Source organism: Oryctolagus cuniculus, chromosome 10 (assembly GCF_964237555.1).
Source record: "Oryctolagus cuniculus chromosome 10, mOryCun1.1, whole genome shotgun sequence".
NCBI lineage: Eukaryota > Metazoa > Chordata > Mammalia > Lagomorpha > Leporidae > Oryctolagus > Oryctolagus cuniculus.
Window position 1 is genome coordinate 15,991,730 of NC_091441.1, and position 23,259 is coordinate 16,014,988.

At 44.6% G+C, this 23,259-nt stretch overlaps 1 protein-coding gene across 2 annotated transcripts in view; it reads right to left on the minus strand.

Moving 5' to 3' along the window:
- Positions 1-349: 349 nt before the first annotated feature.
- The window catches only part of ZCCHC2 (zinc finger CCHC-type containing 2), a 61,509-nt gene continuing 38,599 nt past the window's right edge, over positions 350-23,259 (minus strand). For both annotated transcript variants that reach the window (XM_070050075.1, XM_070050074.1), the window contains 8 exons: positions 19,454-19,537; positions 18,194-18,251; positions 15,854-15,989; positions 14,473-14,537; positions 14,002-14,096; positions 8,269-8,397; positions 3,276-4,769; positions 350-2,363 (listed from right to left, as the gene is read on the minus strand). In XM_070050075.1, coding sequence (XP_069906176.1) covers positions 2,296-2,363; positions 3,276-4,769; positions 8,269-8,397; positions 14,002-14,096; positions 14,473-14,537; positions 15,854-15,989; positions 18,194-18,251; positions 19,454-19,537 — 2,129 coding nt within the window. In that variant the 3' untranslated portion in view covers positions 350-2,295. The remainder of the gene's footprint in view (positions 2,364-3,275; positions 4,770-8,268; positions 8,398-14,001; positions 14,097-14,472; positions 14,538-15,853; positions 15,990-18,193; positions 18,252-19,453; positions 19,538-23,259) is intronic.

Consider the following 23,259-nt stretch of genomic DNA (forward strand, 5'->3'; position numbering starts at 1 on the left):
CAACAGAAGAGAGAAGCAATGGAATCGGAACACCAGGATCGCCGGCTGGCTGACGCTGACGGCCTAGTATCAAGGTTAAGGCCATCCGTCCGGCCCTCCGCACCTGCAGCAGCGGCTGCCGAGGCCTCTACTGCTCACCGCCCTAAGTCTTGGGGCCTGGTACGTGCTCGGTACACGCAGAAGTGCAGGCCCCTCCTCCCGGCAGTCCCCCAGACAACCTACCCAGCGAGGTCATTTTGGGGAACACTGAGGAACCCCGAGTGGGTAACTGGGATTCACCGCTGACCTTAACCACCATATAGCACACCCTATCTTTCACAAGATTTGCAATAAGGCACGATTCTTAAGCTGTTTTTCATTTTTTTTATTGCTGTTAATTCAAGGAAAAAAGGTTGCATAAAATCCAATCTGTTCTAGAAATATAAGTGGCCTTTCCAGTACATAACATTTCAAATATCAAAGTATATGGTAAACATACAAATAAGGAGGAGGTGACACACCTCCTGTGTACAGTACAGTATTTTAAATCATAAAATAAGCTCCATAAAGTACAACCGGCAGGTGATTCACAACGCGCCCCATACGTGGCTTATCAGCACTCTCACTAACAACTCAACTGCAGCTTAACAATTAATTTAATGTGGTCCAAAAATACCCAGATCAAATAAAATATATTTACTCAAAATAATTTCCTTTACTCAAACTTTTTCTTTCTAAATTAAAGCTTTCATCTACCCCGTCACACCCCCCCCTTCCCCATGATCCCCACCCCTGAAAGTTTCAAACTGTACATTGGTGCTATAAATATAAATGCTACTTAGGAAGCATTCAATTAAGCTTCTTTTTCAAGTTTTTGCTTTTGTCTAGCGATCTGTTAGGCTTCTGAACCCAGACCAGATACTTGAGTTCCTCTGCTGCATACCAAGGTTACTCCACACAACAAGGGTCTAGCATTTCTGCTCTCTACTGAACGGGAAAACAAAACCCCTAACCCCTAAGCTAGGACTCTACCGCGTGCTTGTTCATCGCTGTGGAATGCAGCAGTCACCAAAAATACACCCCATCTTCCAGATAACCTCAGTGCACTTCAGGAAATCAAAAATTACCTGGAAGCAATTTAGTACATAGATTGGCTTTTAAAAAAAGTTTGTTTTTAAACAGCAGCATTAAACTTAGTGACATGACACTGACATGATTAATACCATCTTCACACACTCAGAATTCAGTCTTTCACATTATGATCAAGCAGAGTGGTAAACTGTTATAAAAGTGACTTTGCTACAAGAGACAGGTTAGGGAACAAATCCCTGACTTTTTGTAGAGACCCACAGCGCTGTTCGGATTGCGATAAACCACACACATTTGGAACACAACGTTAACACTGTAACAGTTGGTGTAGGAAAAGAAGAAATCTTTACTTGAGTAGTGTCTGCGAGCATGACTTGGTGGTAGGCGACAAGTACGATTGGCTGCCGACTTCACTACACACACAAGCACACGGAGACCAGACTCGCGCCAGTGTTCACTTGGCTCTCTCTGAAGCAACAGGCTAGGGAGGGACGATGGAAGTAAAAAGGGTTGCTTTTTTTATTCCTTTTTTTTTTTTTAAGAAAAAGCTTTTTGTCTATTTCATATGTCCTATCTTTTCGCTTCATATGGTTTTTCTTCCTCTTCCACTTATTTTCATTTGTGTTGCTGCATGTATGCATTTACGGGATGCTGTTCGTTGCATATATACACACGGTTTGGGGAATTTGATTTGTCCCATCGATGAAGGTGGAACCTTTGCCCTTGTTTGTAGCAGAGCGTTTATAAAGTGGGAGCCGGGGACACTGCCGGGGACTCCTGGGCAGCAGGCAGCGTGAGGGGAGGGGAGGGGAGAAACGTGTAGTTCAGGGTCAAAGTGAAAAAGCTGGGGAAGAAGCAAAGTTTCTTTTTTTTCGAAACCATATGACTGTCACCAGTGTTGTAAAAAAAAAGTCAAATACACAGTTTTAAAGATTCAGTAAACATTGCACACAGCAAGTATTCAGTGTAATAAAAGAGCCCGCGTCCACGTCCTCCCTCTGACCGCGTGGCTGCATGTCTGGAGGCTGCCCGCCGTGAGCCACGAAACCACAGGCTCAGGGCACGGCGTCCGCTCGTTTTGGACATTGGTACAAGAGAAAGGAAAATCCCCAACTGCATAGAAATCTAGGAAATGTATAGACAAAGAAACAAATACCTTTCCTTTCCTCCCCTCCACACCCCTGACTTCCCACACTCGAGGGTATTAAGTAGGAAGCTTTACTCGGTTCAGTCTGCAGAATCCAACGTATCATTAGGAGGGGGGAGGGGAGGTGCGTATCTCAGTCTGTAAGTGCCTAAAACGGGAAAGACAGAACTGCTAAGTGACCGCTCACAAGACTCGCGTCGCAAACCACAAGACAGCAAACAGGCATGCTCCTCGGAAGGCACCCGCCGCACTCGTGCCGCTCCGGAAGGGCAAGTTCAATTCCTTGCACAGAGTCGTCAAGTTTGTGCTTGGACTTCAACCTAAAGCTATCAAACCAGCTCTTCCTTCAAAAATGCCGAGTGTATGCACTCCCAACTCGAGACTTTTCTTCCTAAGCAAGGTCTGACAAAATTTCCAAGGCCAATGCGAGTGAAAGCTGACAGTTTGAGGTCAGTGCTGAACTGAGCCTTTTACTCATACTTTTTTCAGAGCACTTTTTTCTGGTGGGAATATTAGACTGGAGATTCCCTGACTCCCAACCAGCGCCTAGCTACTTTACGCAGGTAAAATGCAATAGCATCTGGATTTCTTTAACATTTGCAAGGAGGAGAGAACGCCAGCTGCGGACGCACAGGGACTAAACCCTTCGGAGTCGGATGGCCGGGTGACTTCCTAGTTGTTCAGTATTTTAAAATTTTGCTTATTCTGTGAAACAAATAGGAGTGTAACTTTAAAAAGTGCTGCAAGCAAGAGATTTAACACTCTACATGCAAATTTCCATTACACTCCTTGAAAAGTGCCATCTGCTCCTTAACTAGAAACAATTCCTCTAAACTTCCTTGTGCTCTGTGTGACCTGGGTCTACGTTAGGTTTTTCTCATTGCATTTTATGATTTGTCATTGAAGATACAACATCCATAAACACACACATGCGCGTGCACACACACACACACACACGCACGCACAATCTCTCAGTGACAACGGAATCACATGATCAATAAGGAAAGGAGAAGAACCGGGTGAACTCAAAAACAAGTCCTCTGCGAGTTACTGGGATTACCTTGCTGGCTGGCCTCCATGGACGACTGCTTACAGTCCTGCGCATAGTGGCCACTTACGCCGCAATTGTAACATGACACGCTGCCGTTCTTCTTGGGCCCCGAACCACTGGCGTTGGCAACGACATTAGGTGCTGCGTACACGGGATAGAACCTCCCGAATCCTGCCATCTGCTGCATGCCATAGTTGGCTTGGCTCCCCATGACTGGGTCATGCACCAGTCCATTTGCATATGGAGTCTGAGGCAGAAAAAAAGGAAGTTGGTTTCCATTGCTCTGATGTGCTTGGTTGAGGTAGCTGCCATTGCAGAGGGATGGCAGGGTGAAGAACGACGGGACTCGGTACATGGGGCCGGGCACTGGGTTAGGGTAGTAGTAACTGTTTAGCTGAAGGTTTCCATTGGTCCCACAGCTGCACCTTCGCCCGCAAGAACCACAAGGACCCGAGCCCATCTGCTGTGGTGGCACCACTGTCCCGTTAGCGCTCGTGCTGCCCACGGCACTGATGTAAGATGTGCTGTCACTCTGCGCGGTGCTGTGTGTCAGAGCTGGACTGGGGCTCGGGGCAGGGCCCGGGGTGTGGGTGGGAACAGCGGGAGGCCCCGTCGACGGGGCCTGACTGATGCCGGCACTCACTGGCTGGGCAGCGGTGGCTGCCGTGTTGAGCACACTGGAACTTGGGGTGGGTAACACGCTGGCAGCGAGGGGAGAGCCTGGTAAGGTGTAGGGAGCTGGTGGCTGAGCAGCTGAGAGGCCAGCTGCTGGAAGAACTACCTTCACATTGGTAGGCTGAGGGACTGTCCCTGTGTTTCCCTCAATTTGAGGCACCATTTGAGTTAGTCCTCCCACTTGGGATGCAGACTTTGTGATGGGGTCTGCGGTAGCAACAGGAGATCCTGGGAAACCACCCGGGCTGTGGACAGGAATAAAGGCAGTGTTTGGTGATCCGATGCTCAGGCTTGCAGTGGGCTGCTGCGGGAGATTCACTGTGCAACTCTCGGCAGAGCCCGGTGGCGGTGGCGATTTCAGCCCCTGAAATGTTGCATGCAACGTGGGAGTGCTCCCGTGTGGAAGGAAGGCGGACGGGGTGGGTAGAGGGGGAGCCAGTAATTCGCGGTGCTTCTCTGCTTCTCCAGTGGGGGCTGTGGGCCCTAGGATTCCCACAGGGGCTGAGCTTGTGGGCTCCCTGATTGCAGAAATAGCAACAGGACTAGGAACGAGCATCCCAATTGTCTTGCCATCAGCAGATTTGGAGGGAGGAATGACAACATCGGCCTTCTGGGCACCATTGTGCAGGACACAGTGTAGAGTTGGCATAAAAGGAATTGGTGGATACTTGGGTGAGTTTAAGGGATCCTCTAGAAGACTTCCATTCTCGTTTCCTAGTGAAGCAATCGTAACAGGTGGCTTGACTGTGACAGTCTGGTTGACAGAACCGTAACCTGTAAACCTGGTTGTTGATGGATTCCCAGAATCCTCAGAATTGCTGTCCGTGTCTGAAGGCAACAAATACAAACAAGTATTATTAGCACCAGCATAACTCCCATCTTCCCTGCCAGGTAAGAATTTCAAGTTAGTCCAAAATTCACTAGTGCTTGCAGTGTGCTCCTCTATCGCATTTCCTGATGTTCAAATGAATTTCTTTTAATTTGTGGCTTCCTACGGGTCACCATTACATACACGATTTAGGTAATATAGGTGAGGGCGTGCAGTGTTTAGTGTGTAGCCTGGCAATTAAGACACTGGCCCCAGCTTCCTGCAAACGCAGATCCTGGGAGGCAGAGGCGATGCCTCGAGGACTTGGGTCCCTGCCATCCAGGCAGGAGACCTGGGCTGAGCTCCTGGCTCCCAGCTTTAGCCTGGCTTCGCCTGAGGTGCTTGCAGGCACATGGACAGTGAAGCAATGCGTGGGTGCTTTCCCTCTCTTCCTCTCGGATTCTATCCTTTCACATTTAAACAGTAACAACAACAAACCGAGTTAGCTGGAGATCGAACAAAGTGCAGGATAAATGTGTTTAACAACCTTATTAGTGAGGAAAGTGTTAGATTCTTCTAACAATCAATTTTAGCCAATCCACCTTAGATTCAAATTCTGCACTGCCAAAGCCAGGTATTCTATTTTTAAAAGCAGCTCAATCAAGATAATACTTAACTCAAACTATAAAGATAGTGACTAGAAGTGTCTTTCTTAAGAATCGAATATTCTTACTACTTTAGTATTTCAATAGAGGAAAGAAAATTTAAAGCCATCGAGTATAAATCCAAACAGTACAATGGCAGATATAAAATCGCATTGTATTTATTTTTACTACTGTCTCTCACTTAACACTTCTACAGCAGTGACTCAGCCAAGACTTCCTAGGTTTTTAGGCCGTGGTGTAAAGGGGGCGATGGAGAAACCTGGATTCACAGTGTTTAACCACAAACTGATGCTGCACGTATGTGGACGCAGACGATAATTCAATGTAGTCAAAAAAAACAAACACAATGTAGTGACTCTTCTAAAATCGTTCTCCTCATACATGTAAGTTGATCACACTAGGTATTTTATATATATGAACTATATTCAATCCATTAAAAGTAATTAAAAATTTTAAGGTTTACATTTAGTAAGGTAAGAACTGGCTATACTCAACTTAAGATGTTTAGGCCAGTTTTGAAACAATAATAACAAAGACTAGGCTTCCTGGAGAAAGGATAAATGGAAAGTATTTACTGTCACCAAACGTTTCAGGTGTTATCAACTGAAGGGCTGTGTAGCGGAGGTTCTATGAGTGGCTCCAGCATAATAACTCGGCTGTTTCTTACAAAACTTTGCAAAACAAAATCAACGGCTTATTTAAGGCACCGCATCACACCAACACGCCATGCTGAGTTAAAGGATGTACGGCCAAAAGAAGCTGGAACATTTTCCTATGGTCAGTTAAATTCCTCCAGGAACCAGACCTAAAGCCTTAAGTTGTAGCAATGGCCCCATGATTTTGAATGCTCCCACAAGGCTTTCTGAGCACCATGCCGCCTCTGGGTATTTCGAGGGAGGTCCTGTCCCTTTTTAATACTGATTTCAGAAAGCAGAGTCTCAACACACCACTATGACTCACAACAAGCCGCGCGCCTCTCAAAGCGACCTTTTTAAATTCTAAACAACCAAAGCTCTCTCCCATGATGTATGTCCTCTGCGGATTTCGGGAGCCCTACGTGAGTCTTTCATGTAGGGAAGTCATTTTCTCACATTTAACCATAGCCAACTTGAAAATGGGCAAATTCCCCGCCTAAGCCCACCTGATGACAGGTATGGGGTGCTGCAGAGTTACCCAACTGACAAGGATGTCAAACTACAGTGTAAGATGAGGAGCCACTGAATGATTTGTGTTTCTTACAGAATCTTGTATATCCTACAGAAAGCTAGCCTGACTGCCTAAGGCATAACGACTCTCTCATTTAAGCTTCTTACTAGCTCTGTGAGAGGTGGTTGTCACTTTCTTTCATGAGCCAGCTGCAGGCCAGAAGGGTAGTATAACATCAGATCGGTAGAACTAGGGGTAGAGCCACCACATGCTACAGGCTACGTCTGATGTGACGAGAAATAACCACAAAGAAAAGGTGGACTTCAATCGTGGTGATGGAACAACACACACACAGCTCCCTGAAACACAACCTGGTGCCCCTGAGCTCCTGGACAGCTGCAGGCTGCCCATGCTTGGCTCAAACAGTGTGGCAGGCAGATCCCTGGGTGACCTGAGACAGATCACTTGGTATTGTCTGCTACGGTGGGGAACACCTTATGACCACCAGGTGGTGCCATGACATCTAAAGGAGGATCTTCAGAGCGATTGCACTTCCAGCCCAGAATGGCACAGTAAGGACCGCCAAAGAGCGACTTCTCCCAGAAGCACAATGGGAACACTGGGGAAATTAGCTAAAGGCTTGCGGCAGTCTGAAAAGTGTGTGTTCAGGCAAACAGAGCCTCGAGGAATTTGCCTGATGCCATCCTCCCTTTCTCCAGCTCTGCAGCAGCCTGTAAACTAACAGTCTCTCACCTGCAGCAGCTATGACAACAAACAGCCAGAAGGTCCCCCAAAGCCCATCACCAGTGGCCTGGCACTGTGTGACCTGTCTGGAAGCCTGAGCTCACTCTTCCTTCACAGCTGTTACTCACAGGACATCTGTCGAAACAACACAGACGCCTGACGCAGCACTGCCACTGGGGCTCAAGGAGCTCATCAGAAAACTAAAAAAAAAAAAAAAAAAAAAAAAAAAACTGGGAGATAAGAAGCCCGCAGAAGGTTTTGAAATATTTCTGGCAATCTAGAAGGCTACGCTCCTGCCTACACCTAGCCTCGCACTGCTGGCTGACACCAAGGAGGAACTGAAGGATTAATACATACAAAAAACAAATTCATGAGGGCAGATGTAAATCCTACCTTACCAATAATTACATTTAAGTGTAAATGAACCAAACACTCAGGAAAAAAATGGCAGACTGGCAAAATAGGTTTTTAAAAAAGCATGATCTAGCAATATGCTGTCTATAAGACATACACTTTAAAGACACAAATAGGGTTTAAAGTAAAAGGAAAGAATGCAAGTACGCACAGGAAGGACCCAGAAGAGAGCTGGAGTGGCTTTACTATCGGGTAAGGTAGACTTTAAGACAAGAACTGTTAGCAGAGACAAAGAAGGACGTCTTCCGATGACAAAGAGCCAGCCAGGAAAACAAAGTACAAACATGTGCACCTTTCAGCACACCTGGTTTTGATCTTTTGCTTTGTTATGATTCTTTCCTATTTAACTTCACATACAGTGAAATGCGCTTAGAGGACCAACCTAGGTAATCCAACAGTCTCTGAGATACCCTCTGTAACAGTTAGATTTAAACCCAGCAACAGCACTTAAAGAAACAGAAAATTCTTTGACTTTGAGAGAGAACCCATCTTTCCCTTCACCCCAGCCCTACCTCTCCCTACCCTGCCCCCTTCCTTGGCCAAAGCAAACCTCTGTCTTTTTCTTCTTCACTTTCAAAACTTTCTCTTCCATCACGTCGTGGACTAGACGGAGAACTGTAACTCTCTGAAGATGTCTCTCCACATGTGTCGTGTCCAGATCCAATATCCAAATTCACATCTAAAAATAACAACTCTAGTTTAAAGACCCATGCTAAGTAGTCGAATTAATTTGCAAATTTAACCATTAGGAAATTAACTGTAGAAATTTTTTCTGTTTTCCTACAATCCACCTAAAAAGTTTGTCTTCATACAGGTGAAAATTCATTAAGTTAATAATTTTAATTGAAAATAACTGATATTCCTTTTTAAAAAAATTATTTATTGAAAGGCAGTTACAGAGAGGCAGAGGCAGAGAGAAGCCTTCCATCCATTCGTTCACTCCCCAAATGGCCGGAGCTGCACCCATCCAGAGCCAGGAGCTCCTTCTAGATCTCCCAGATCTTCTAGATCATCTTCTAGATCTTGGGTGCAGGGACCCAAGGACTTGGGCCACCTTCCACTGCTTTCCCAGGCCATAGCAGAGAGCTGGATTGGAAGTGGGGCAGCCAGGACTCAAACCAGCGCTCACATGGGATGCCAGCACCGCAGGCTGCGGTGGCATCTACACACCACAGCACTAGCTCCTAAATAATTCTTAAAGGCACAGAACAGGCCAGTCTTTCTGACTTCAAAAAATACAACTAGAGTTAAGACTCTTTGCAGGGTCTGTCTGATAATATCACTTGAGCCGCTTTCTAAGTTTAGATATTTTAACTTCAGAGATTGTTGGAAAATCCATTCTTCAAGAAAAACTCAACAGAAGAACTGTCCAAATGCCTACTCAGTTAAAACTACTAGGTCAGAGTACTTAAACTAAAAGTGAAATCTAGCTTTCTGTCTTGTAGACTAAGAAGCCCTCTGAGTTCTGCCCAAAGCCAAGCCCACACTGAGGTGGGAAGGGGGTGGAGTGCAATACCTGCTGTGACCAGCCAGGAGGAAATTCCTGGCGTACCTAGTACTGGACGTCCCTACAGCGGCCCAGACTTGGGGAGCTGTCCTGCCCTTTCTGTAAGCCCCAGCAGCCAGCCTAACTTCTACCATGCAGCGAACATCTAACACATGTTTAGTGTAGACAGCCCCATCTAAGGCATTCTAGAGGGTTCTTAAGAACGATAGTTAAGTGGATTGTTTCCATGGCAACCTGGCAGAACCAACAAAAGGTTTACCTGGGTAAAATATTATGCCAGAGAAAAGACATGATTTGTATAATGAGCAATTTAGTTGACTACACTTTATTTTATGAAGTGGATAAATTTGTAGGTATTAAGATTGTTAAAAACCTACCCTAGTCCAACCAAACACTGGATCAAGTTGAAGAAAAAGTTCATTAAGAATGATTCCTTTTGGCAATCAATCAGATGCCCAGCTGCCCAGGGAAAACACACAATCTAATGTGGTTAGAAGGAAAGCAGTAGCAGAGTATGTGGGCAAGTATTTTCACAGAGAAGTAACCTGGTGTGTACTTATACACAGTAATAGGCTTGTGATTGCCAGCATCGTGGGACGAAGGAAAAGGATTCAAGTCAACACCAAGGGCTTTTTGAAGACAATCTAATGTGCCCTGGTAGCTAAATAACCTGGCACTGAATTGGAATAATAAAAATGAAACAAATTATACACACTAATAATACTGATATTTCAACCAACATATGACAAAATGAAAAGCCAGGGATTAAGATAATCAGATATTTCCAAACTAGAAATGATGGACTAAAAGGGGACTGTATCAGAGTAGCATTTACATAAAATCAAGATAGTAAAACTATAGCGGAGTCTTTGAAACATTAAAGAACAAGTGTCAGGTTTGTTTGTTTGTTTGTTTTTCCCTTAAAAGCAGCTCTGGGGCACAGCAGGTTGGGCCACATCCATGTTAGAATGCTGGTCTGAGTCCTGGATGTTTCATTTCTGATCCAGCTCCCTGCTAATGCGCCTGGAAAATCAGAAGAGGGTCCCAGTGCCTGGGCCCCTGCTACTCACATGGGAGAACTGGATGGAGTTCTGGGATCCTGGCTTTGGCCTGGGCTGGCCTAGCCCTTTGCCATTGTTGCCACTGGGGAATGAACCAGTGGATGGAAGACCTCTTTTGGTCTCCGGCTCTCCCTCTCTGTCACTCTGCCTTTCAAATAAATAAATCTTAAAAACAAAAAACAAAAGCTCTTTTTCCAAATGTTATGAACTACAGGACAATTTTTACATTGTGCTATTGGGTATTCTAATCAAATTAACATACTAAATTGCATTTTAAAGAACTATATATAAGTCTACACTAAATGTAATTTTCTCTTTAATAATTCAAAAGTGTTTCAGAATTATGTAGAGCCTTGTAACAAATTATGTGATCATCTAGACATTTTAAAAGGTGTGAAAGAAACAATTATGGCAAAAAAGACACCATAAATTCCCCTTATTTTAAACAGATATAAGCTTTTTAAATTTTTTTTAAGATTTTATTTATTTGAGAGGTAGAGCTATGGCGGGGGGTTGAGGAGGGGAGTCTTCCATCTGCTGGTTCACTCCCCAAAAGTCCACCACAGCTGGACCTGGGCTGATCCGAAGCCAGGAGCTTCCTCCAGGTCTCCCACCTGGGTACAGGGGCCCAAGGACTTGCGCCATCTTGTACTGCTTTCCCAGGCCATAGCAGAGAGCTGGATCGGAAGTGGGGCAGCCGGCACTGGAACTGGCAACCATATGGGATGCCAGCAACATAGGTGGAAGCTTAGCCTACTACGCCACAGCACCGGCCCCAGCTTTCTATAAATTTTTGTCATGTCCCAAATAACATCTTACACATGATTAAGCTGACAAAAAGTGAAAACCTTACAGCATAAGTCACTATTCTAACAGTAAGCATTTTGGTTACTGGTAATTATGAACAGCAGAAGTTGGTTAGAGTGAAGAACTAGCAGACAAATCACAAGTGACAGAACTACACTTCATATCTGGGTTAGACTTCTGGATGATTTGCCACTCTTTAAACATAATGGAGAAGTCAACCACCTCACCTTCCCCAGTCTTTCTGAGGTCTCAACCAGCAACAGAAGAGAGGGGTGGGAGAAAGACCGTGGAGAGGGCCAGAGCAGGGGGGTTTCTGGTGGTCTCCATGAGGCTGGGGAGAGACACGAGGTCTGGACTTCGCGGAACAGTGCCAAGAGTGTGGACTGCATTCTTGGACGAGGAAAGTGAGGGGTCTTTATTTTACTCCCTTTTGTACTTCTGAGCCAAATGAACGTACTATTTCTTGAAACAGAAATTTTAAAATGTTCAGATCTTAAGCTAGATTACAGTGTTTGAATATCTTAACAAGCTACTAATCAGAGGGACCTAATATTTTCAGCTTCAGTACAGTATCTACATTTTACACGCTACTGTTCTACCTTAAAATGTATCTTGAGTTTACTGAATGCTTAAAGGCAGTGCCTCCTTAGTGCCTTAATATTTCAAAGGGAAACTAACAGAGGCATTTTTAAAGTTGGAGTTAGCATACAGCTGACCCTCACTTGGCATCAATGATACAAGCTATCTAGAGTATGCCTTATTCATTGTTATAATCCATAAATGTAAATGTAAACAAAGAATAAGCTAAATCTTACTCTATTTTAATCAAAAATTCCTGAGATTCCTTTTTGTATAATACTTGAAAATTTAAGACATCAAGGGGGAAAAAAGAATTAGAGCTTGGGATATTGTTGTGAAGTTTGCTTTCTGTCTAACTTTTTAGAACAGGGAAAAGGAACTAAATAATTGAACAGCAGGTGCATGGTACTAGCTAAATGCTTTTCACATGTTATTACATTTAATTCTCTGGTGGGGCAGATGGGTAGATACACACCGTGAAGAAAGATGCAGGCCCACAGTGTGTCTGACCACAGTCCCTGTGCTTCTGCTGTGGAGCGTGGAACGGAAGGGAAGGGAACTCCGCCTTCTCTGGCACACAGTGGTTCTCAAATGCTGTGAAACCAGACAGTGACCTTGCGGAGGGTGGTACACACCTGCGGGGGGTTCATCAGGAGAACACCCCAACTAAGAATGTACCTTAGGAGCAGCAGTAGGCAGCCCTCGGGGAAAATGAACCAGGAGGACCCGGCACAGGCCACCTGTGACCTTCCACCAACATAGACCTTTGGTTTTCCTCGCTGGCCTTTCCCTTATCTTTTCAGCTGCCATCACCATGGGAAATCTCAGTGGTGTCACAGTGCTCACCTAGAACGAAGTCTCCATACAAACAAGACGGGGTTTTCCCAGGTCATCCTCCTGCTCCTCAAACCCCTCTTCAGGTGACTCAATCAGCTGGCCAGACCACCTTAAATTTAAGGAGACTACTGGACTAGCGCTGAGGCACAGTGGTCTAAGCCTCTGCCTGGGGCGCCCGCATCCCATGTGGATGCTGGTTTGTGTCCTGGCTGCTGCTCTTCCAATCCAGCTCTCTGCGGATGGCCTGAGTAGGCAGTGGAGGATGCCGTAGGAGACCCAGAGGAAACTCCTGGCTTTGGATCTGCTCAGCTCTGGCCATTGTGGCCTTTTGGGGAGTGAACCAGCAGATGCGGGACCTTTGTCTCTGTCTCTCAAATCTTAAAAAAAAAAAAAACAAAACACAATTTCTCTCCCATTGCTATTCTGCTTCTCCACACACACTAGTTAAAAATATACTCCATTTAAGAAGGATACATGGTTATTTACATTACATTACAATGCACTAATGGTAATACAATTTAAATAAAAAACCTTATTTGTGGGATGTCAGTAATGACAGGTTCACATGAGGACAAAACACTCTCCTAGAGACCTGTGAGCAATTCTGTATTTATTAAAACAACCTTTACTACTGATGCTAAATGTAAAAACCAAAAAGTCGGAGCTTAAGAGGCCCTTCTCAATGAAAGGAACCTGGCAGTTAAAAGTAAAAGGACTGGGGCCGGCACTGTGGCACAGCAGGTTAAAGCCCCAGTCTGAGTGCCAGTATTCCATATGGGCGCCGGTTCTAGTCCCAATTGCTCTTCTTCCGATCCAGCTCTCTGCTATGGCCTGGGAAAGCAGTAGAAAATGGCCCAAATCCTTGGGCCCCTACACCCACATGGGAGACCCAGAAGAAGCTCCTGGCTCTTGACTTCAGATCAGCTCAGCTCCAGCCATTGTGGCCATCTGGGGAGTGAACCAGCAGATGGAAGACCTCTATCTCTCTAATTCTGTATTTCAAATAAATCTTTTTTTTTTTTTTTTTAAAGTAAAAGGACTTTAAAATAATGGTGGTTAGATGAAAGCCACACTAATCTAGTATAACAAAAATTTCAGGCTTGGAATCCTCCTAAAGCCCCATAAAGGCATTTATTAAATCATGAAAAGGTCAACAACATTCTAGAAACTAACTTTACATAAGAACATGTCCAGACTTCGATGACAGTGACTGCGAAGCCATGACCTGACGTGAGCCATCCCTCTGCCCTGGAGCAGGGACTCACTTGAGAAGGAAAGCTGGGAGCTGCAGGAGGGAGGGTGGGTAGAGCTGAGGCAATGCAACGCTGACCCCCTGTGGCAGACGCACACTCCCTCAGCTGACTTAACAATTGCTTACTTTGCAAACTGCCATATGCGTCAATATCCGGATCTGACGTGATAACGTAACACTTAGATAGTAAGCATCATGCTGAGTATATGCAGGTGATGAGTATTCCAAAGAGAAACTTACCTTTCACAGTCCCACCATGGGCATTCTGAGGAGTGGAGAGTCTAATCCCATTTATCCTGCTATTCAATCTGCTGTCACTTTTCTTCATTTTCTCCCTAAACCAAACACAGGCATTACCATTCTCTATAAAGCTTTCTACCAAACATCTTCAGTACAGTATTACTGAAAATCTCCCTCAAGCTTTTTTTAAACTATAACTTGTAGAAAGGAAAAAACTAAATACAACTAAGATTTCCCCTTTGGTGCACAGCTTTGAGAGTTTTGCCTCTCCACACCAAATAAAGTATTTGGCTACAGCTTTATTTTTATCACCTACCTATGTTGATATTTTGAACTAAAAAAATTAAGCCCAAAACTAAAATTTTTAAGAAAAGGAAAACCCTCTGTGTTCTATCAACATGCTCACAATCACATGCTGCATGCTGTCCTTCCTAACCAACTCTATGACTGGAAGCATTAACTGGAACCTACTTGTCTGCTTGTGGCTTTCCTTTCTTCTTATTTATTGAAGATAAGCTCCGTTTTTCAGCAGAATGCTAGTAGAAAGAATTAAAAACACAAAAGATAAAAGGTAAATCATACTGATGCAGGTACCGTTTATTCTGCTATCAAACGTTAAAATGACTATTTCCAGTTGTACGTCCTTTTTAAAAAACAATTATTTGGGAGCAAGACAGAGACACGCAGGACAGAGCTCCCATCTGCTGGTCCACTCCCCAGACGTCTGCAATGGTTGGGACTGGGCTAAGCCAAAGCTGGGGGGGGGCCAGAAACTCCATCCGGGTCCCTCACATGAGTGGGTGAGACCCAGCTGTTTGAGCTGTCACCGCTGCCTCCCCGGGTCTGCAAGTGGAAGGACTCAGACACCGTGATATGGAATGCGCGTGTCCCAACCAGCGTCTTCACTGCTAGATCAAATTACTCCTGCCCAACTGCATATTCTAACACATTTTCATTCCTATTTTTAAAGTCACTTACCTGAACCACTAAGATTTATATATTCTGTGACAAATTTAATCATGAGAAAGATTAAGTTAAAAATAGTACCTCTTATCAAACTGTAAGATAAAACACTGTAACTGGTGTTTATTAATATTCTTATTAGAATTTTTATTATAATTATTTTAGTATTCTCTTAAGTTCAGTTTGATAAAATTGAACAACACAATTTTGTCAACTCTGAGAAGGTGTAGGTATTGCAGTGGAGGGATTATAATCAACTGACAGTTTCTCAAAACAGGTGTTAGTGCTTCAGCTGATGAAAACACTATCCAAAAGAGTTAATATTTGGATCTAAGTGTTGGCTGGGACTAAAACCAGGTGAAGGAATCACATTTCTGGAGAGAAGGTTATGCCACACTTGTGCCACGAGTCCTTCCCCGCCCTGCAGGCCTGTATCACATGCTGAGAGTGCTCCACGCTCTCATCACTCCCAGTCCCTAAGAAAGCATGTGCTCCTTAACCACATTCCTCGGGGCCATCAGAAACTGGCCCCACTACGCACAACAGTCAGTCTGAAACTGTGTATTACCAATAGCAAGACAGTGATTGAGATGTGAAGACTTCTTTTAAGGCCAGAAAGTCTTAGCAGAACAATATACTCCTAGTTGGAATAAGCATTTTAGGCATCATATTTAAAGTGTAGCAATTTTACATGAGCAACAGAAATTATTCAAGTGTTTTTTCGGGTCTCACAAGAGCTTAGATTACATGAAGTACAGTTAAGCATGAAGTGTAACACGTCAACATTCTCTCTCTTTTTGCCAGACTGACTATCTGACTCCATGTTTACAGAACCCTACAGGGTAGCAATGCTTTAACTACATGGCACCAACACCAGAGCCTCACATACTTGGTCAGCTAAGGTCCCACAGTGCTCTGGGTGCTGAATGGTGGTGCAGCTTTGCTTCCTCCAGTCCACGATTCCATTCTGTTCAGAATATTGCATGGTAAGCCCATCCAATGGAGAACAATTCGTACCAATGTTGCTGTCAAGAGAAAAGTTTATGAAAGTGTGAAAATGTCCTCAGTAAACTACCCTGCTCTATAACATTTCAGTGAAGATGCTACAGTGACCCCTTCCTCAGTATATTAATATTTTAAACAGTGCCTAGTGAGAACTCTAAGGGAAAAATTATACAATGAGAAATATTATAGTACACATCTATTTTATCATTAATACTGGCCACTAAATATAGCAGTAACACATGCATAGCCTGCCATTGAGACTCCAAGCAATGGTGGCTATCTTGCAGCACTCACAGCTGGGAAGAGAGAGGCTCATGTAACCACATATCTCAACATAAGTACCACGTATAGCTGGAATTATGAAAGGGCAGGCAACAGAAACAGGTGCAAAGAGAATCCAGGTAAAGAAGTTGTTGCCTGTGGGCTTTAAGAATTTTGGAAGATTACTGGGAAATATAAAAAAAAAAAAAAAGAAATTTAAGATTTAGAACTATAAAACACAGTTATATTAAGAACTCAAAGTTGGGAAATAGATGAAAAAAAACAGTAAAGAGGAAACTTGGTGTGAGAAAAATACACTGAAATGCTGAAAGGAAAAAATTATGAAAACCAACAAAAATGTTTAAAAGGGTAAAAAGTCCAATACAAGAACTCAAAGAGTTTTACAAGGTGGAGCAAGAGAACAGGGCAGAAGCAGCATTTGGAGAATAAGAGCTAGAAGTTTTCTAAACTCAAGGGTTTGAACTATAGATTAAAGAAGCAGAAACCATGCAAAGAATGCTACAAAATGCCATGGTAGGAAAACTGAAGCCAGATTGTGAGAACTTCAAAGCAATCAGAAGAAAACAGCACATTACCTTCCAGAGAGCAACACCAACGTTGACAGAAATGATGGATGCCAGATATCTAAACTGCGAGCTCTCTCAAAAGCAGAATTTGGAGTGATGCAGTTTATTACAGAGGTGATCCCAGAGAGCAGAAGTAAGGGAAGAGAGAGAGAAACAGCCAAAGACCCAATGAAGGATCCATTACTGAGTGTGCCATGAGACACAATCAGGGATTCAAAGCTGCTGGGACCTCCCCAAACTGCCTGCCTCCAAACAGAAGCAGGCAGCCACAGACTCGGCAAAGGCTCTGGACACAAAGTGCCCAGTCTGAAACCCGACACGTGATTCCATGAGTTCAGGAGAAATCTGAAGTGGGCAGACAAGATGTGACACAAGGGAGCAAGGGCCCGAGGCGAGAAGACAGTGAGGCTATGCTTTCCAAGAGCCAGCAGAGAAGACCTGCCGGCCCACAGTTCCAGGTCCAGCAACAGATCTTTCAAAAATGAAGGCAAAATAAAACTTTTTCAGATTAAAAGCCACATGCATTCACCATTGACATATGTGACCATAGGAAACATTCACAGAGTTCTTCAGTTAGAAGGAAAATGATCATAGGTGGATGATTAGACACAGGACACAAAGAGCAACAGAAGGGTGAAATCTAAATGAATACTGAAAAGAACTTTCAGGTGTTTAAAACCTGAGAGAATTAAAATATATGTTCTAAGGAAAAGATAAAGGAGGTACAGTGATCTGAAGCCCTCAGATTATTAGGGAACAAGGACAAGCACAATTGACACCAAACTTCAGTAAGTCAAAGATGTACAGTATCATCCACAGGAAGAATTTAAAAACACCACCACCACCACCAAATACTGCATAACTATCAAGGCCACAGAAGAGAAAAACAGAACAAAAACACACAAAAGAAGGCAAGAAAGGAGAAAAGGAAACACAGAAAAGTTGGGACAAATAAAAAGCAAATTGCATAATGGCAAAATTATAGTCAAGTGCATCAGTAATTAAATGTTATTCCCATTTATTTTATTTATTTGAAAGAGTTAGAAAATGTGTGTTAGAGAGAAGAGAGACTTCCATCCACTGGTTCACTCCCCAAATGGTCGCAATGGCCAGAGCTGGGCCGATCCAAAGCCAGGAACCAGGAGCCTCCTCTGAGTCTCCCAGGCAGGTGCAGGAGCTCAAGCACTTGGGCCATCCTCCACCGCTCTCACAGGCAGCTAGATCAGGAGTGGAGCCTCTGAGACTAGAACCAGCATTCATATGGGATGCCAGTGCTGTAGAATGGGGCTTTAACCCGCTGTGCCACAGTGCCAGCCCCTGCTATACCCACTTAGAGAGGTACAAAACCATCTATGTTTTAGAAGTGAGATACCTACTTCACAATGGGACTTTTCCCGGTATGTTTCTTGTGGATTAGGGTGTGCTGTAACACATCTAGAGTAGAGGAAAACATATTTTACTAAATGCTGCAGCAAAAAATCAAAAGGATAATGTTACCAATTTATGAGATCCTATCCATGTTGACAGACTGCTGGAGCAAGCTCTAAGCATTTCTCAGCACAGAAAATATCTTAAACACATAACAAGCTACCAAATTACCTTAAATCTCCTCTCCAACGTGTTCCACCTGAAAGCAAGTCAGTCTTGGCCAAAACCATGAGTGTCTAATATGAGCAAGCCACTGCAAAATTACAATGTTGAATTTCAGGTAGAACTCCTTTTTAACCATTAAAAAATAAAGCATCCATCAGTATAATAAACAGCCATGTACATCCACCTCCCAGACTTCTCTATATTTGCCTCATTTTTGTTGAGAAACCATATATGACAGGACCTGAAAGTCTCTCTCCATTCCATTCACCTGCCATCCTTAGAGAAGCTAACTACTTCTAACTTGCTGAAACACTCAAGTGCAAGTTTTTATTTTAACTCCAACTATATGGGCTCATAAACAAAGTGGTGTTGCATGTTTGAACATATTACAAATATCCCTTATTTTAACTGCTACCTGGTTCAATTATACCACAATTTATAACTTTGGTTACCTCTGAAACACTCAGACAATTTACTGGTATTTGTTATACAATGATGCTGTGAGTACCTGTCTACATGCCCTTGGGCACATGTGTAACTTTCACAGGTACAGAATCACTGAACAGCAGCATAAAATCATCTCTAACTCTACAACACAGTGCCAAATTTTTGCCCAACACGGCTGTGTCAGTTCCTACTGCTTCATATCCTTAATAATGTCTGACTTGAAAATATTCTGCCAATCTGATTAATGTGAGATGATTATCTCACTGTTTCCCAGACTACCAGTGAGGCCACACACTGCTGGATGGCTGCTCAAGTCTCTTCCCTCATGGATCTCCTATTCATGGATTTTGCCCATATTTCTGTTGAGCTAACATTCTTGGTATTTTCCCAGATGGACATTTAGAAGTTTCAATGTTGCATGAAGTTGTTATTCACTTGCAACTCCTAAGTGCAGGTCTAATTAGACATTTTTATATGGAAAGCCACTTAACTCTGTCACATTCCAGTTCCTATACGTCTGCTTCCCAACTCCCCAGTCTGTTCTACCCCCGGGCAGCATCGGGCGGAATGACTTACTCTACAGAATCAACATTTACCTTCTTCTTGACTTGAAGCTTCTGAGCTGTCTTCCTTCAAGTGTTCTAGTATCTTAGAAGTCTTCAGAGAGGACTGTAAATTATCTGCAGGAAGTATTCAATACTGTTAGCTCTCCAGCAAAATTAAAGAAAGAAAGAAAACAGTGATTACTTTACTCCCAGGAAGAGGAGAGTGGCGGGCTAGCGGTGCAGAGAACAAGGCACTGCACTGTGAGGGGCCCTGAATCATGGAGTCAGGTTCCCCTGGGCAAGCTGCTCCACCTCGTCAGCCTCAGTGTGCTGATGAGCAACACGGGAAATACACCAGGGGCGCTCCTGAAACATCCACGGTGTGGTAAGGAATTTTAAAAACTTTTTAAGTTACTTCCTTATTTGAAAGGTAGTGAGAGCAAGCAAGCTAGCTCCTATCAACTGGTTTACTCTCCAGATGTCTGCAACAGCCAGACTGGGACAGGCTGAAGCCAGGAGGCAGAAACTTATTCCAAGCCTCCCAGGTGGGTGGCAGGAACGCAAATACTTGCATACTGCCTCCCAGGGTGCACATTTATTTATCTGAGGGGCCGGCGCTGTGGCATGGTGGGTGAAGCTGACATTTGCAGTGCCGGCAGCCCATATGGGCACCAGTTCGAATCCCAGTTGCCCCACTTCCAATCCAGCTCTCTGCTATGGCCTGGGAAGGCAGTGGAAGATGGCCCAAGTCCTTGGGCCCCTGCACCCACATGAAATTGCCAAAGAATCTCCTGGCTCCTGGCTTCGGATCGGCCCAGCTCTGGCTGTTGTGGCCAACTGGGGAGTGGACGAGTGGATAGAAGACCTCCCTCCCTCTCTCTCTCTCTCCCTCCCTCTCTCTCTCTGCCTTTCCTTCTCTTTCAGACTTTCAAATTAAATAAATAACCTTTAAAAAAAGAAATGAAAGGCAGAGTTACAGAGAGAAGGAGAGGAAGGGGTGGGGGGAGCTGCTGGTTCACTCCCACAAATGACCACAAGAGCCAGGGCTGGGCCAGGTCAAAGCCAGGATCCAGGAGCTTCACCAGGTGCAGGGACCCAAGCACTTGGGCTATCCTCTCCTGCTTTCCCAGGCATGCTAGCAGGGAGCTGGATGGGAAGTGGAACAGCCGGGACTAGAACTGGTGTCCATATGGGATGCGGGCGTCTCAGGCAGCAGCACACAATGCTGGCCCCTCTCACAAAATTTTAAAAACCTTAATTTTTAGTTATAATTAATTTTAAAATATTTGAGGCATAAATGAATGAACATTTAGAGATACTTCATAAGTTAGCCTGAGTGTTATAACACCCAATCACATTACTTTTTTCTCCTCCTTTCCTCTCACCTCAAATTGAGGAATTATATATTTCCCTTCTCCTTTAGGTACAGGAAACATTTTAAGAAAACAAACAAACAAAAAACCCTGTTCCTTGTTATAGTGGCTTTGCTTGAAGTTAGCAGAAGTTTTTCAAAGCACACATAAATGCTACTGGCAAATACGCTGAAAAGGCAGGCTGAGGTCAGAGTGTAAATTAAGCAGTGATTTCATGAAGACAGTGGGGCAGGAAATGGCAGGAGGGACTGAGAAACACGGAGCCTGGGAGCAGCTGGAGCTCAAGAGACCGGAGAGCACACGCACGGAGGGGCCTGAACCTCACATCAAAGTTGTGAAACTTTAGTAGGGGATTAATACTCAAATTTATCCTTCGGAGGTGAGCAAGCATTTGGCTCAGCGGTTAAGACACTGCTTCGGCTGGGACCGGAACTGTGGCGTAGTGGGTTAAACCTCTGCATGCAGTGACGGCATCCCAGGCATCCCATACGGCTGCTGGTTTGAGTCCTGGCTGCTCTGCTTCTGATCCAGCTCCCTGCTATTGCAGCAGGAAAGCAGGGGAAGACAGCCCAAGATGGCTCCTGGCTTCAGCCTGGCCCAGCCCCAGTTGTTGTGGCTGCCTGGGAAAGTAAACCAGTGGATGGAAGACCTCTGTCTCTGTTTCTCCTTCCCTCTCTCTCTGTAACTCTGCCTTTCAAATAAATAAAATAAATCTTAAAAAAGACACCACTTTGGATACCCAGGTCCTATATCAGAGAGCCGGATTTTAGTCCGTGCTCCATGTGTAACCCAGCGTCTCGCTAATGTCCATCCTGAGAGCCCTGCGACTGCATGGCGTGGGAGAGCTGCACTAAGTTGTGAGCTCCCGGCTTTGACCTGATCCAGTCTCAGCTGCTGCAGGCATTTGGAGAATGAACCGATGGCTGGAATCAATCTCTCAACCCCTGCCTTTCAAGCAAAGTGGGAAAAAAAAAAAAAAAGTGTCCTTGTGAAAATCCTGGAATATATTACTGTAAGAACCAGATAGTGAGAGAGGAGCAAGGCTTTCCTGGTAAATTCCCTATGTGTGAAAGACAGACCTGATTGAAGAAAACAATGGGATAGTTACCAGGGCCAAACAGGAAGACATCCCTGTCTACATGGGCTGGCCTTTAAGTGACTGAAGCACAGGAGGGAAAGTGAGAAGACCCAAGCTCGTGCTTTCTATGAGCAAGCTGGGAAGGTCACTATGGAAACAGGGGACAAGGAGGAAGGACAACTACACGCTGAACGTCACGCACCAGCATCATCACAGCTCTGAAGACTGCAGGCCAGCTCTGCCAAGGGCCTGGGGGACTGACCATGTCCCAGAGCCTTAAAGATCTTCCACCTTCACTTGGACTCAGTCTGTTTTGTTACAGTAGCAACAAATATTTAAATATATCTTTCCATTCCATATTCTACACATCTTTTTTTCCCTTTTTAATTTTCATTTTATTTGAAAGGCAAAGAGAGGCAAAGAACTTCCTTTGGCTAATTCACTCCCCAAATGCCCAGAACAGCCTGGGCTAGGCCAGGCCACAATCAGGAGCTGGAAATCATTTGGGCCTTCCTTGTGGGTGGCACAAGTACTTGCGCCATCACCTGCTGCCTCCCCCGGTGTACATTAGTAGGAAGCAGGATTTGAAGCAGAGTTGGGACTTGAATCCAGGCACTCTGATACAGATGTAGGTGCCTCCACGCAGTGCGTTAATTGCTATGCCAAACACCTGCCCCTACAAACTTTAAAAAAATTTTATTTCACTTATTTGAGGCAGAGGGAGAGCAAGTAAGAGTGCACGTGCACAAACATACCCTTAATGCACTGGTTCATTCCCCAAAAGTCCACTACAGCCAGGGCTGGGCCAGGTCAGAGCCAGGAGCTAGAACCACAAACTGGATCTCCCCTGTGGTTGTCAGAGACCCAACTACTTGCGTGATCATTGCTGCCTCCGAAGGCCCCCAGTAGCAGAAAGCTGGAAGGATGAGTGGAGCTGGAACAGAACCCAGACACTCTAATTGCCATCTTAACCACCAGGCCAAGTGCCCACCCCACAGCAGCTTTTCAATACATTACGTTCTTTTAAATTGCAGTGCAAAATTTATTTAAAAATACCAAATGGTTGTTTGGTAGCAGTGAGACAGTGTTTGGGACACCTGCATCCCATACTGGAGTGCCTGGGTTTGGGTTCCAGCTGTGCTTCCGATTCCAGATTCCTGCTCATGAATACACTGGGAGGCAGCAAGTGACAGCTCAAGTACTTGAACCTCTGCCACCCACGCAGGAGACCCAGACTGAGTTCTAGGCTCCTGGCTTTGGCCCAACACTGGCTATGTAGATACTTGGTGAATGAACCAGTGGATGGGAGATCTCTCTCTGTCCTGTCTCTCTGCCTTTCAAATAAATACGCCCAAACGCCTTTTAATAAGAGACAACTGGGGCCTGCGCTGTGGCGCAGTGGGTTA